Source organism: Amblyomma mixtum, chromosome 10 (genome assembly GCF_055824585.1).
Source record: "Amblyomma mixtum isolate Tamu chromosome 10, ASM5582458v1, whole genome shotgun sequence".
In the NCBI taxonomy this organism is placed as follows: Eukaryota; Metazoa; Arthropoda; class Arachnida; order Ixodida; family Ixodidae; genus Amblyomma; species Amblyomma mixtum.
This window is the reverse complement of record NC_143021.1, coordinates 31725676-31741287: the sequence shown is the minus strand read 5'-3', so window position 1 is coordinate 31741287 and position 15612 is coordinate 31725676. Positions and strand designations below refer to the sequence as shown.

The 15612-nt window shown below is 49.5% G+C and overlaps 1 protein-coding gene across 1 annotated transcript in view; it reads left to right on the top strand.

Moving 5' to 3' along the window:
* The window catches only part of LOC149325536 (uncharacterized), a 150931-nt gene that overhangs the window by 36064 nt on the left and 99255 nt on the right, over positions 1-15612 (top strand). Inside the window, exon 2 of the mRNA XM_089564327.1 lies at positions 11818-12163. Coding sequence (XP_089420453.1) covers positions 11818-12163 — 346 coding nt within the window. The remainder of the gene's footprint in view (positions 1-11817; positions 12164-15612) is intronic.

Genomic DNA, 15612 nt, shown 5'->3' with positions numbered 1-15612 from the left:
ATATCGCATTTGTGTTTTCGTGTTGAAGGTGTCCCAGAATTTTCGAGGATTAGTGTGTAGTATTCGGGGCAAGTCTTTGTTAAAAAAGGAACGTTTGGCGTTCCGAGCAGATGAATTATATGCCTTTTCGGCTGCGTAATACTTGTCCCAGGCCGCCTGGTTAGTTTTTGCTTTGGCTGCGCGAAATAGACGCTTCTTTCTATTCTCCAAACGTTTTAGCGTTTTAGTGAACCATGGTTTCTGTGAACTCTCTCGGAAGGTGAACTTAGGAATGAACTGATCAGTTAGTTCAGTAATTTTCTTCTTAAATATAGTCCAATTTTCTTCGATAGACCGAATATGAAAATTAGTTCGGAAAGATTGAAAGAAAGCGTCTAGTTCACGATTAATCTCTGCGTAGTCACCCTTATCGTACAAACGGATCGTCTTTTTAAAAGTTTGGTTCCGAAGCGGGGTTAAGGCTATATCGGTATGAATTACTTCGTGATCGCTTATTCCAGGAAGAATCGTGACTGATTTAACACTTTCGGGATGACTGACGAGTAGTAGGTCTAATATGTTAGCGCTCGTTTGTGTTATTCTTGTTGGCGCCAAGATAACTTGTGTAAGGCCAAAGTTCAGGCACACTTCTATAAAATTTTTCGCTTCCACCGTGCCTGATGCTGAAGCAGTGTTAGTACTCCAGTCAATATCCGGGAAATTAAAATCACCAAAGAGAAGTATATGCGACTTTTGATATTTAGCAGTAAGTTCACACAGCAAGTTAGTAAGTTTCTCTGAAAAGTCCGGAGTACAATGCGGGGGCCTGTAACAAACACCGAGAAGAACCGACTGAGGAGGACAACGGCAGAAAAGCCACATTATTTCTAGATCAGACGAAATGGAAATGATTGAAAATGGTAAATCATTAGAAAAACCAATGAGCACTCCTCCGCCACGAGACCCCTGACGGTCCTTACGAAAAAGCTTAAAGTTAGGTAAGTCTGCCAGGACCTCATTGTCGTTAATTTCGCTAGTCAGCCACGTTTCAGTTAGTACGAAGATGTTGCTATTGGACGAACGAACAAGACTCGAGATTTCTTCCCGCTTAGAAATGAAACTGCGGACATTAGTGAAAAGTACGGAAAAAGAAAGAGTAGACTGAGGCGACTGCCTGGACGCGGGCGTGGGGTGAGGCTGTGGGGTGCTTTTTCTAGGTGGCTGCTATGATATTTCCTTAACAGTTTCCGAGGATTCGTCATAAACGTACCGTGCGCGACCGATAAACAAGGTTTTATAGCTCAGTTTATAAGCTGTAGATTTGGTTTTTGCAAAAGTGATAAGCTGTTTTCGGGCCTTCCTAACGGCAGGCGAGAAGTCTTCACCGGCGCTATATACAGTATCTTTGAATTTTTTTCCATTAGACAGAATTTCCAGCTTAGTTTTGTGGGAGTGAAATTTTGCGATTATTGGTCTGGTTTTTCCAGCTGTGTGACGGCCGAGGCGATGGGCGCGCTCGATATCGTTTGAAGCAACTGTTATATCTAAGGTAGTGGAACAAAGATGGATTACAGCTTCCTCAGATTGTGTGTAAGTTTCTGCGGGGTCATTATCAGGGATACCATAAAATATTAGATTGTTTCGACGTGACCGGTTCTCAGCGTCGTCAACACGAGCCTCAAGGTTTTTTATATGAGCACACATTTCTGTTGTCGCTGTCTCCATCGAGTCTAGTCGCGACTGCAGCTCAGTGATAAGTTGGTTTTGTGCCTCAAGGATACACATGCGTGCTGTTAAGTCTGCGATTGCCGTGTCAGTAGCCGTAAGTAATCTCTGACCTTTAGCACGGCATACATCAAGAAATAAATTCGTTCCATAATAAATTAGTTTTTGTGAATGGCATACAGACCAAGCTATTCATTTTCAGAGTCGTTTTAAGTAAATACGTAATGATACGCCGATTTTTTTTTACATTTGCTTTCGCGTGATACTTGTCTATGTGCCCCATTGCTTGTATGTCATCCGCTAAATACCTGGGAGTTGATTGCAATGCTGAGACGCACAGGAACACGCATATATCCCATGTGCACACCAAACTCTTCCCACCCCATGCAAAGGGCTGGGGAAGGTCAACGAGCGGGTACTCCTGCGCCTGCTCACCAACACGATGTTGTGCCCGGCAACTCTGCAACATTTCGATCCTCAATTCGACGGGCGGTGCTCACACTGTGGGGAGGTGTCTGACACCTACCACATGGTGTGGGCCTGCCAGCAGAACCCATCCCTACCCCCTATCCCGAAACCCACCCGAGAGGACTGGGAGGCGACCCTGTCCGGTTGCTGCACCCTCGAGGCCCAAAGGGCCTTAACGCAGCGCGCCCGGGCTGCGGCAAACGCCAATGGTGTGCCTGACTAGGCATCCCACCTAGTGGTTGTAAGAGCGTGACCCTTCAGGTCCCGACCCCCAACACCTCTCTCTATGATTAATAAATGTTTTCACCACCACCACCCACTGAGTATCGTAAGATAGCTTGTTTAATGTACTGCTCTAAATCCCCCTGTCACTTGGAAATATTCAAATATTACAAATGGTCTACCTTAATAGATGTTGCGTTACTGTATTAGCAGTCTTCATGCCTGCTGTAGTTAATGGCGTTTGTTAACAGCCTCCTCAGATGTTTCCTGGAATCTGTTTGCTATGATGGCTTTGCCTTTCAATAAAAATACATTCAGACACCTGCAAATTCTTAGCTTTGATATTTTATATAAATAAACCTGTACCCAAATATACCCCGAATGAATATATTTTCACTGTCCCTACCCGAGTTGAAAACTTCGCCCGAGAGAACGCTTTATTTTGCGTCGCGCTTGCACTATGTAAGTGGAATGGTCATCATCATGACGAATGGTTTAGGCGATGATAGTGTTCGGAAAGAAATTATTTCGGAGCAGTCACCTGAATCAATCGCCTGAATTATGTTACGTTATGAGGGGAGGTGCATGCTCTTTCCGCAGGTGTTTCTTTTAACCAGCTGAAAACTTCAGAGAAGGAAGGGAAAACTTTATTTACACTAATGGTTTTTCCTGCGGTTTCGGGGAATCTTCAGAGACCTCTTGGTTCTACCCCCAGGAGCCTTCTCTGTCGAAGTCGTCCGCCTCTAATCAATGGTCGGTTGCCCTCAGTCGAGGGCTCCGCTGGCCACTGCCGCCCGTTGAGCTCGCTGTACCAGACCTTGTTGGTCTTCACAGCGGTCGCTAGACAGCAGAGTTTCCCACTGCTCCGCACTCGGGTTTTGTATTTTGAAAACCACGTCTATATTTTGGCAGGCCCATGTCATGTGGTATAGAGTAGGTTTTTCGTCGCACTAGGGACATTTGTCCGCGTATATCGTAGCTTGCATTTTGTTTAGTATATGTAGGTTTGGGAAAGAGGCTGTTTGTAATTGTTTCCGAGTGACAGCTTCCCCTCTGCTGAGAGATTTGTGCGGTGGGGGATATCCCATTCTTCTCCCTCTATAGTTTTGTAGTATGGCCGAGTATTCCCTGGGTGCTGGCGCCAGTTCCGCGGTCTCGTCGGATGCTCGGAAAGTTATGTATCCTCGAGCTATCCTGTCGGCCTCTTGGTTGCCTGCCACCCCCCCGTGCCCCGCTACCCACACAATTTTGTATGGAATCTTGTCGTTTTGTTCTTCCTGGTTTTTAATTCTGTCGCTCACTGCGAGGAGTATACGGAGTACGTGACGACCTATCCTGCCATTCATGTAATTTCGGCAAGCTGTTTGAGAGTCCGTGAGTATTGTTAGCGACCGCCCGGTTCTATAGCCGTCAGCCACCGCTCGAGCTACGGCTACTTCCTCGGACTCTGCAGCTGTGCAGCATCGGAGAGACGCGCTGTTCATTTCGCGTAAAGACGAATCGACCACCGCCGCCACAGCGATTTTGATGTCTCCTCGTCTCCAAGACGCGTCTGCATACACGGTCGTGGCTTGAATAGCGTATGATTTCTCGATGAATTCAGCCCTGGCTCCTCTTGTTCCTCGATGGAGGTTGGGATCCATGTTTTTTGGTATTGCCGCTACGTTGAGGGTCTTGAAAAGCTCTTCGGGGATTGTTCCCGTCATCGACATTTCTCGCATCTGCTCGCGGTGTCCGAGCCTCTGCAGGAGCGCTCTTCCAGTCGTTGTTTGCAACAGCCTGAGTTTTTGCTACTCAAGCTGCGCCTCTCGTAGCTCTTCAAAGGTGTTATGTAATCCCAGGGCCATAAGTTTTTCTGTAGATGTGTTGCGTGGTAGTCGAAGCGCTGTCTTATACGCTTTGCGTATCAGGGCATCCGCTTGTTGTATTTCGTTTTTGTTGGGGCACTGGTAGGGTAGGCTTTACGTGATTCCACTAACTGCTAGGCTTCTCACTAGTTTTAGTGTGTCCTCTTCACGCATACCATGTCGCCTGTCGGTGACGCTGGTGATCATGCGCGCGACTTGCAGCGTTGTTGCTTTGAGCAGAGTAAAAGTGTGAGTACTGCGCTGGTTGGATTGAACCCACATTCCCAAAATTTTTATTGTTGTCTTTTCATGTATGGGCGTCCCTTCTAGGTAGACGTTGAGTTTTAGGTCCTCGTTGGTTGGGACGGTCCGGTTTTGCTTGCCTCCCCATACTCTCAGCAGTTCCGATTTCTCGGTCGATTATGCGAGTCCTCTTTCTGCGAGGTATTGCTCTACACAAGAGGCCGCTTGCTGTAGCCCTTCTTCCTTCTCTCCGAGACAGCTCGTGTTTGTTCAGACTGTTATATCGTCAGGATACATTGCATGCCTGATGCCTTCGATGTTCTCTAGTTTTCGAGCTAGGCCTATCATAGTTATGTCGAAGAGTAGGGCTGAGATAACTTACCCTTGGGGTGTTCCATTGTTTGGAGTGCGAATTTTGTCCGATCGAAGGTCTCCTATACCGATGGTGGCAGTTCTATCGGACAGGAAGGCTTTGACGAAGCCGTGGATTCTGCGTCCGCAATCCAGGTTGTCTAGGCCCGTAAGGATCGCTTCGTGGCTGACTTATCGAATGCCCCCTTGATGTCCATGGCCATTATGACATTTTCTCGCGTCCGAGGTACGTTTCGCAGGACATCGTCTTGTATTTGGAGGAGAACGTCCTGCGTCGAGAGCTTCGCTCTGAAGCCGAACATGGTATGTGGTACACAGTCGTTATCTTCCATGTAATTTTGCAGTCTTAAAGTTACCACCCGTTCGTAAAGCTTGCCAAGGCACGACGTGAGTGATATGGGCCTGAGGTTTTCAATTTGTAGCTTTTTACCATGTTAAGGTATCATTATTACTTCGGCGTGTTTCCAATCTTCGGGAACCATCTCCGCCTCCCAATGTTTGTTAACAAAGCTGATGAGCTCTTGTACGAGGTCGTCGCTCAGGTTCCGGATTAGGGCGTTGTCGATTCTGTCCGCTCCGGCTGCCGTGTTTCTGGTGGTGTATCTTATGGCCGCGTAAACCTCTTCCACAGTTATGAGGCGGTCGAGTTCCTCGTTTTCGGCTCCTCGATACGTTTCTTGGTTTCGTGGGGGGTTGTGATCGCCGAAACATTCTTCTCGTGCCTTCTCCAGTAGGGCGATGTCTGATCCCTCGAAGGAGTGGATGAACCTGTGGATGGCTTTATTGTTTCCTGATTTTATTTTGGACGGATCGATTAGTTCTCTTAAAAGATTCCAGGTTCTGGCCGTGCCTAGAGTTCCCCTAAGCGAGTCGCTGAGTTGTTCACAATTGTGTTTCGCGAGTTGCATCGCGTATTCTTCCGCCTTTGCCCTAATTTCTGCTATCTTTAGTTTTAGTTTCCTGTTGTGTTTTTGCTTCCGCCATCTTTTGGTGAGACTGCTTCTCGCTTCCCATAGTCTGAGGAGGTGGGCGTCTACTTCGGGCATTGCTGTTGTTCTCCTTAGGCTTTTTGTGCATCGTTATCGCGTTTACCTCAGCATGCCGCTCCATTCTTCCAGTGATTGGATACCGCCTTTAGATTTGTTGCAAGCCCCGCGAAACGCGTTCCAGTCAATGATTTTCGCCTCTCCAATCTGGCGTCTTATGGTGTCGGATGCTATTCGTGTCCGGAGGATACAGTGATCGCTGCCTAGATTTTCCATCTTGCTTTCCCACTGTGACTCCCTGCTCTTCCTTACGAAGGTGAGGTCCGTGCATGTGTCCGTGCTCACGCTATTTCCGATTCTCGTGGGGGTCGCAGGATCTGGGATTAGCCTGCAGCCAAAGTATTCCGCTACTTCCACTAATGTTCTTCACTTTATGTCTTGTTTCTGGTATCCCCAACTACTGTCCATGGCGTTGAAATCTCCTACGATGATGAGTGCATTTTCTTTGGCCACCTTGTGCGCTTCTCAAAACAGTTCGAGGAGTTTGGCTTTTCTTTGTCTCGGGCTGTACACGTTCAGTAAGAACGTGCTGTTTCCCTTTCGCTTTTTCGGATTAAGTTCCACAAGCGCGTGCTCAATGTCGTTGTCGGCGATGGCATGGTACCTGATGGCGGTGATGGTTTTGCTGACTAGGACGGCCGCTTTTCCTTCATTTTGACTCTCGTAAACCTCGTACCCTTGTAAGGTCGACTTGATTCCAGTCTCTTGGAGCCCAATTACATCAGGAGGTGTGAGTTGTGCGTTTATATATTGTTTTAAGAGGGCCTGCTTTTTGCGGTAGCCTCTGCAGTTCCATTGCCAAATTTCTAAGTATTCTTGTTCTTGCCGATACGTATTGATCATGTTTACGCGTTACTGCTGTTGCCTTGTTCGCTTTCGAAAGCTGTTAGCGCTGGACGGTTGTACGCCCTTTCCCTATTGTTTTCGGTATGTTTTTGTTTCCGAAAAGCGCTTCTGAGGTCTGAGATCTGCCCTTGGATATGTACTTGCATCAGTTGCATTTGCGATTCGATTTGCTGCATCATATCCTGCATCATCTGCTGCATCATCTGTTGCATTCCTGTTTCAAGGTCTCCTTCGTTCGATTCCTGTGGTTGTCGTTTTGGAAGGGCTCTAATCGTGTCGAGTTCCCGCGTTCCTTTAGTGTTTTTGTGAGTTCCTCAACTTTGCGTTCGAGCTCGTTTTGTTTGATTCGAGCGAGTTCTAGGTCGCGTCTGAGCGCATCGCTGTTCGCGTCCTTCGGTTCTGTGACGCGACTGTCTTTGTTGTTTGTGTTGTAGATAGAAGTTTCTATTTTTTCGGTTTTATTTTTTTACGAATTTTCTGTTTCTTTAGACATTGTTTAGTTTTTATTGCAGTCATTCTCTTGTTGACATTTACTTGCAATATTCTATGATATTAAGAACTGCCTTTATAGTAGATTTCTTTCATACATGCCTGTATTTATATTCCTAGTAACTGTACCAAGTCGCTTACCTTCTGTGAACTTTCATTTGTCTTCCTTTTTCTTTTTTTTCTGAGAGCTGTGTGGAACAATTTTCTCTTGCTGTATGCCATGCTGCTATGTAGAAAAGGGCCGTGGGCCTTGTCAAGCCCATAAAGAGGCTTTTTGTCCCCGACCCTCAGCATTTTGGCGATGCTGAAATAAAGATTTGATTTGATTTGATTTGATTTATGTTACTGCTTTTCCTACCGAGTGCAAAGCAGTGTTAGAAGCCCAGCTTACCTTGCTGCCGCTTGTCTTCTTCTTGTTCTTTTTTTTTCTTTTTCTCTTCCTTCTCCCCCTCCTGTGGGCCGGCTAGTGGTAGAGGCGGGAAGGAGCTCGACCTCCATCGGCTCCTCGATGTCTCTCCCTGTGTGCTGAGCCATCGCTTGGATGGTCGTCCGCGTTGTTCGCTCCGTCCTCTTTCCCCTGTGGGATTTGGCATCGCTTTTTATGCGAAGCATACTAAAATAGCCCAACCCAGCTCCTCGAGCGCGGCGGTGTCGTTACCATTGACCTTTCGTGACCTCCATGTCATACCACGTGATGCGTGACGTCACAGCAGATGAAAAACGGGGGCCCAACTCGCGCCGTCGCGCGAGGCGTCGTGACCAAGGATGACCACGTGGTGCGTGACGTCACAGCAGATGATGATGATGATGAAAACGTTTATTAAAGCCTTAGTTGAAGGGAAGGCTGATCGGGTCCCTAGTCCGGGACGCCGTTGGTGAAAGCCGCTGCCCGTGCTCTGGCGACGAGGGCTCGTTGTTCCTCGAGGTCCGAGCTGGACAGGGCCGCCTCCCAGCCCTCCCGCGTTGGCTGATTTATGATCTCAACGCTGTCATTTTTCTGACAAGCCCATACCATGTGGTACAAGTTTGCCTTCTGGCCACAAAATCTGCACTGTGCCGAAAAGCACTCGGGCTCAATGGCGTGAAGCGTAGCTGGGTTATTGAAAGACATAGTTTGCAGCCTGCGAAGGTGACATTCCTCTGATTTACTGAGACCCTTAGCGGGCCTCGGGAGTGTCTGCCTTTCAAGGCGCAAATGTTGCAATATTTCTGAATATGTCGTTAGCGGAGAGGGGAAGCCAGAATCAGGAAGGGAGGACGTAGAAGGATGCCGGGGAAGAAAAGCTCGGGCCGAAGCGTGTGCGCGCTCGTTTCCTTCAACTCCCTGGTGGCCTGGTACCCATATTAATTCCTTCCGTTCAGCTGAAGTCCTACATTGACTAAGAATTTTGCAGGCTAGCGGCGTGATTCTGCCACGCATATAGTTTCTATAAGCCGCCTGGGAATCTGTAACTATGTATTTAGATTCGGAGTGCGTTGCGGCTAGAGCTATCGCTACTTCCTCCATAGCCTGTGTATCCCCGTTACGAACTGAAAGCCCGTCCACGACTTGCATTTGGTGCACCACTGAGATTGTTGATATTCCTTGTACAGGACCCGCAGCGTCCACGAAGAAGGCTCCTTCTTTTGTTGAATAGCACTCGTTCATCTTCTTGCTCCTCGCCACTCGTCTAGCATGATGATGCTCCGGGTGCATGTTTTTGGGAAGCGGAAGCGTAAGGAATTTGCTCTTCCACTCTTTAGGTATATCTTGTCTCCCAGCCACTTGCTGCGGAAAGCTAATGTTTAAATCTTCTAAGACCCTGCGGCCGGTCGTAGTTGTGGCCAGTCGCACTACCTGGCTTGTAAGATGGGCGCTAATCAATTCATCAGCCGTGTTGTGTACCCCTAGTTTTAGTAGGCGCTCCGTAGATGCTTTCATGGGTAGGCCGAGTGCCGTCTTATAAGCCGTTCGAATGATAACGTCCAGGTGGTTTAGATCGGTCTTCCTCAAACGAAGGTACGGGGCCACGTACACTATCCTGCAGATGACAAAGGCCTGTATTAGTCTAAGGGTATCCTGTTCTTGCATGCCGTTTTTCTTGCTTGTGATCCGAGATATCATACGGATGACTTGTTCGCACACCGTTCGGAGCTTGGTGATCGCTGCTGCGTTCACACGCTTGTTGTTAGTGAGCAGCCCCAAAATCCGTATTGTTTCCACCTCGGGAATAGGTGTATCATGGACCGAGATTTCCAGCGATGCAGTATCCCCCTTCCCTCGCAGGACGAGGAGCTCCGACTTGTCCGGGGAACAGCGCAGTCCGCATTCTTCAGCATACTTTTCAACCGTACTGGCAGCCTCTTGGAGGGCCTCCACCATCTGTCCCATGTTTCCCTCCGTTGTCCGTATGGTTATGTCATCCGCGTATAGGGCGTGGTGGATTCCCCTTATGGCATTAAGTTGTTCCGGCAGGTGCATGAGGGCAACGTTGAAGAGCAGTGGAGAAAGGACTGCTCCCTGAGGCGTCCCCCTAGTGCCCATGGGTATCGCCTCGGACCTCGTGTCGCCAATCCTGATGTGCGCTTGCCTCTCTTGCAAGAAAGCCTTGATGTAATTAAAGGTACGCTTTCCGCAGTGAGTACCCTGTAGATTGTCCAGAATCTTGGAATGCTTCACGTTGTCGAAAGCCCCCTTCAGATCTAATGCTAGTATGGCCCTACTGTTTCGTTTGCGCGGGGGATCGATAACCTCCATCTTCAGCTGCAGTAACACGTCCTGGGTTGACAAGTGTGCCCTAAACCCAAACATTGTGTGAGGTATAATATTGTGGTCTTCTATATACGTAGAAAGTCGCATGTGTACCGCCTTCTCCATCAGTTTCCCGGCGCACGACGTAAGCGAGATGGGCCTGAGGTTATTGATGTTCACCTCCTTTCCAGGCTTGGGAATAAAGCTGACATCAGCCGTCTTCCATGCCTTGGGTAACTGTCCACTTTTCCAGCATTCGTTGATGTACTGAGTGAGATGTTCAAGCGCTTGCTGATTGAGATTGACAAGCAATCCCACCGTCATCCTGTCGTTCCCTGGCGCCGTGCCCCGCCTCATGGCCATAAGCGCCGCCTGTATTTCCTCGACTTCGCACTCTCTGTCCAGGTCCGGATTGTCCATACCCTCATAATCCCGTACTGGCTCGTTGTCTTTCACTGTACAGAGGTACTTGCTCACGAGGGCTGCAACTAGCTGCTGGTCCGTGCCCGCGAATTCGTGTAGGGCTCTCTTGAGATTACGTTGCTGATCCCCGCGAGACTTAGAGGGCTCTATCAAACATCTTAGAAGACTCCACGCCGCCTTGGTGCTGAGGGTGCCTTTCATGGAGTCGCATTTGGCCAACCAGTTGTTTTTGGCCAGGGATCGTGCATACTCTTCTGCTTGCAAGCTTAATTTCGCGATCTTGATCTTGAGCTTGCGGTTATGTTTTTGCCTTTTCCACCGCCGTGTGAGACTTCTTCTGGCCTCCCATAGATGTAGTAGGTGGTTGTCAATAGCCGGGACTTCTTCTGATGTCTGAAGCGTACGTGTGAAGCTGTCCCTGACTCTCAGCAGCGACTCAGCCCACTCCTCGTACTTTTCAATGGGCGCGTTGAGCGTAGAGTCTTCCGCCTGTCGGAAGAACGACCAGTCCGTGAGCCGTGCATTTCCTCTCGGTCTGCGATGCTTATTGTAGTCGAGGCAGATGAGAAACGGGGCCCCAGCTCGCGCCGTCGCGCGAGGCGTCGCGACCAATGTGTTTCCTGCTTCTGCCGCTAGGTGCGCTGTAGTGAACACGTGATGCTGGAGCGGCGGTATACAAGGGGGTGCGCCTGCCTCTGCTAGGCGTACACGGGATAGAGATGTCTCCTGGAGACAGGGCTGCTCGTTGGAATGAGAAGCAAAAGTTGCGGCGTGCTACAGAGACTGATGAAGAGCGTGAAGAACGTCTAGCCAAGCGGCGTGCTCGATATGCAACTCGGCGACAATATGCTTCGCATCTGACTAGGCTTAACCTAAGCTAAGCCTCAGCCATTTTTTTCAATCTCTCTCGGCACTCCTTGGATCCGATCCGGTGTGCCTCGCCATAGATTATGCACTTGGACGCGCACTCGTGGTAGTCGGGCGGGTTTGAAACTCCGCACAGTCAGCACACAATAATGATCGGTGTGGGCCACACGTCGGAGCGGTGTCCTTGCTAGAAGCAGACGTAACACACTTGCCTAGTGGGGCTGTTCTGGTAGCATGGTACTGTACCTCCGTAATATATGACGAATTTCCGCAAGACTGGGCCGTCGAACGTGAGCACTGCCGTCTTGGAATTTGCGAGCATCCTTGCCTGAAGTATGGTCACTCCTTGAGTTCTGACTCGTAGGTGTGCTTTGAGTTCTTCAGGAGGGTGTTGCGAGGTACGGGCTGTGGACTCGGTGAAGGCACTGGTGAAGGAACTGGGTCTTTATTCACAAAATTTGACCCAAAAGAAAAAGAGGGCCCCAGGCCCTTGGAAGGTACAGGCTGGCTCCCCGAGCAGCCGCCCTCTTCCGCTGCTGGAGGACGACTCCCTTCGTAGACTACCGTGCGTTCACTCTGCTCCCTCGAACGCCGTGCCCACGTGACCCAGCTGAGCGTTCTTGGGAGGAAGCGTCCCTCTGCGCTGACGGTCGTGTTCTCCAACGCCGTGTCCCCGTGTTCGCGTCCCTCGGCTTTTGCGTTCGCGTTTTGGAACGCCGAACATGAGACCCGCGTCCGCGACGAGGCCGGCACTCTGCAACGCCGAGTATGGGGCGGAACGCGACACAGCACAAACAGTTTCCGGATCTCTGGCCCACAGGCCAGCAGTGTCTTGCAACGTAACAAGGGGTACCTGGGTCGACACCGTGGATCACGCCGCGCAGGACGTCTTCCGGCGCTGCCACGTAAGCGTTTACATCATAAGTCTTTCCGTCGAATTTGAGACGAGTAATGTGCCGCACTAGCTGAGCCGTTTGCTCGTGCGGGGTGCTAACGATAATGATATTGGATCCGGTGCGAAGCCTTACATGTAGGTCCTCGTCCTTGCATTGCTGGCCGCACGCCATGACAATGGCGCGCGCTACTTGGTGGGTGATGAGGGACTTCACCATGAGTCCTTTCTTAGGTCGAATAATGATCTTGTAATCGCTTCTGGGGAGTGGCGGCATTCTTCCCCTAGGCCTGCTCTGCTCCCTTGATGCATTCTTGTTGCAGCCTGTCGCATCACCCGCTAATTTTCCATCGTGAGGTTCGGCGGCCCGGCCGGTTCCCGTACCTTTGCGTTCTTTTCGCCTTTGAAGTTTTCTCTGCCTTTTGATTGTACAAGCTCCCAGCTGGCATCATTGTTTTACCCGGCTGGCTTCGACGAGGAGTCGGACGGGATCTCGACCTCACTTCCCACGTCGGCGTCTCCGAAGCCGTCTTCATCCATTTCTTGGAATTCGTTGAGAAGGACATTTGGTGATTGTAGTGGCACATCGTTGTCTTGGCTGGGTCCCGCCATATGGTCCATCTTTGAAACGGCGTCGATGCTAGGCGTCGGCGTCATCGACACGGTTAGCGGCCCATGCTCTCACGATGTCGAGCTGGGTGGCCCGTTAGGGCTAGCGGTCCGGCGCCCGCTTTATAACTTTCAAGTCCGGTAAAAAGCCGAAAACTGGCCCTACCGCTTGAAATTTCTATCCTGGGCCTCCAGCACTTGATATCTTTCCGTTCCGAAGAAAATCTGGTGGCGAGAATGATTTAGTCTGGTCGAATTCGGTCAAAATGCGCGGAACCGATGCGACGCGCGTCCGCTTGCTTGAACCGCCGTGTAGCGTCCCAACTTCAGTGAGAAACTCTTAATGAGCTGCTGCGTTCAGATCAGCCCTTTTATAGTTTATGAGAATGCTAATTGGCTACTCTGTGTGAATAGCTGAAGCTTGAAATTCATCAGTTTTCATATGTATTCATGTTTGTTTTAGTCCCGATGATTCCATCTGTCAGGCACGGCCCGTAAGGCTAGGTGCAGCGTACGCAGTCGTTGCCTTCGGCAAATCTGAATTTGTATTTTGTTCATTTCAAGAACCGTCGCGGTGGCTCAGTAGTTAAGGCGCTCGGCTACTGAGTAGGAGTACCCGAGTTCGAACCCGCCTGCGGCGGCTACGTTTCCATGGAGGCGAAACGCAGAAGGCGCTCGTGTGCTGCGCGATGTCAGTGCACGTTAAAGATCCCCAGGTGGATACCTCTTCCTTTGTTCTTTCACTTCCTCCTTTATCCCTTTCCCAACGGCGAAGTTGAGGTGCCCACTGCAATATGCGAGACAGTTACTGCGTCATTCCCTTTCCTCAAAACCAAGTTTTATTTTTTTTTTCGCTTGACGAATAGAGAAAGTGTTCTTATTCCCATTTGGTTTGGTTTGGTTTGGGGGTTTAACGTCCCAAAGCGACTGAGGCTATGAGAGACGCCGTAGTGAAGGGCTCCGGAAATTTCGACCACCTGGGGTTCATTAACGTGCACTGACATCGCACAGTACACGGGCCTCTAGAATTTCGCCTCATTCGAAATTCTTGCCACGAAGTGGACTGTTTACAGCGGGAAGGCGTACGACGAAAATGCAAGGCATAACTTCATACCTATAGCTATGGAAGCTATCACGCACTTCAAATTTGCAATATCGTCACATGCGCCACGTGCTGTGAGTGCTGTTATCGTAGGCTGTACCGGACACTCTCTGGCCTTGAATCTCGCCCTTGAATCCCGAGGGGGAGGGGGATAGGTATCTCTCTCTACCAACTGATGACACCAGAACCAGTCTTAAAATTTATTCGATGTCCCGGGCACAATGCAATGTCCGCGTCTGTGAGGGTGCTGGATGCTGATGCGCGTAGCGATCCCTACTGAAGCGTTCTTTAGAAGCAGCTTACATGGATGTACTGCACTACAGAGGGCACACGATCGTTGAAAAAATATGTGAAACTGTTTTTCCACAGCTTTTTGCATAGCTTACGTGATATTTCGCTCTGATTTGCAATATCACAAACGAAGACCACTTGATTTCTACTTTTACATATGAGTTGTCCTCCACATTTTATGCCTATGAAGCATACGGAATATACTTCAAATTATGCCAATGATAAGTAGTTTTTCACTATAACTGTAAAATATTTTCACTCAAAAACAAATTTTCTGGCAGCTGGCTTCCCAGAAATTTTCTGTAATGTTCGTTTTTCTTTTTGCAGCTTTTTTGCATTTTAACACATATCTTTTGTTTCTATATAAAAAGAAATTGTGGGAAATTTCTGGGCTTGTGTTTTTCCTGTTGTTAACCAGACTTTCTGTTATCAGCTAGTGATATTTTGAGTGAAACATTTGTTCACATGTTATTTAAGTGTACATTCTGATTTGTGTAAAAGTTAAAAAAAGAAAACAAGTAAGGTTATATTCGAACTATGGAGCTCAGAAGCGACACAATGCGGGAACTTTTCGTGCCAGGCAGCGCTGGTTCTTGCAGGCTCCTCCTTGGTGTCGCTACCAGACATCCACAGCTGGGGTGGTATTCTTCCGGTGTCGCCTTTTCCGACATGTCCACTTAGCTCTTCGCTGATTGGCTCGAGGCGCGGTGGTGGCGGCGTGACGACAGCGCATCCGCCTTACTGCTGCGTCATCGTGACGTCGCCTCCATTTACTGCGCTTTGTAGAACAACGGAATGCGCTGAAGCGGTTCTTGGGGGCGACGGGCTAGGAAATTGATACTAGACGCCATGGATCCCACTCTCCTTGACTGGTTCTTGAGACGCGAAGAAGAGTGCCGTGTCCGCGGATATCGCGACCCGTTTGCATTGCCCGACGAATCTTTTCCGCCGCATTACCGGCTGCCGAAGAGCACAGCACTCTGGCTACCGTCTGTTGAACCGGGCTACCGATCGACATACGAACTACTTTGCACCGTCGTAAACAGTCGACGAAAGCAGACGTTGCCCGCTGCGACGAGATGGCCTTGGCAGCGTTTGCGCTCGCGGCTTTCAAGGCGTTTTCATGCGCGTTAGCGCCATGAAACAGTGTCCGCACGAGCCAAGAAGGATTTAAAGAATATTTTTTCTGCATCTCTTTCTCTTTGACCGCGTGACACTTTGCCCACAGTGACGGGATTTGAAGGTGCAGGCTCCTCTCCCAAGCAATGCAAACCTGGGAATCCAAGCACCAGGCCGGGGCATAGCTTGTACCCATTTTGAGAAAACCGGTGGGTACCCGGCCGGCGGCGGGAGTCGAACCCACCACCTCCCGAAGCCTAGGCGGGTGCTCTACCACAAGGCCACGGCTGCTTCTATGACTCCTGCTGTTGCTGCTTTTAGCGCTTCAGTACAGGCGTCAG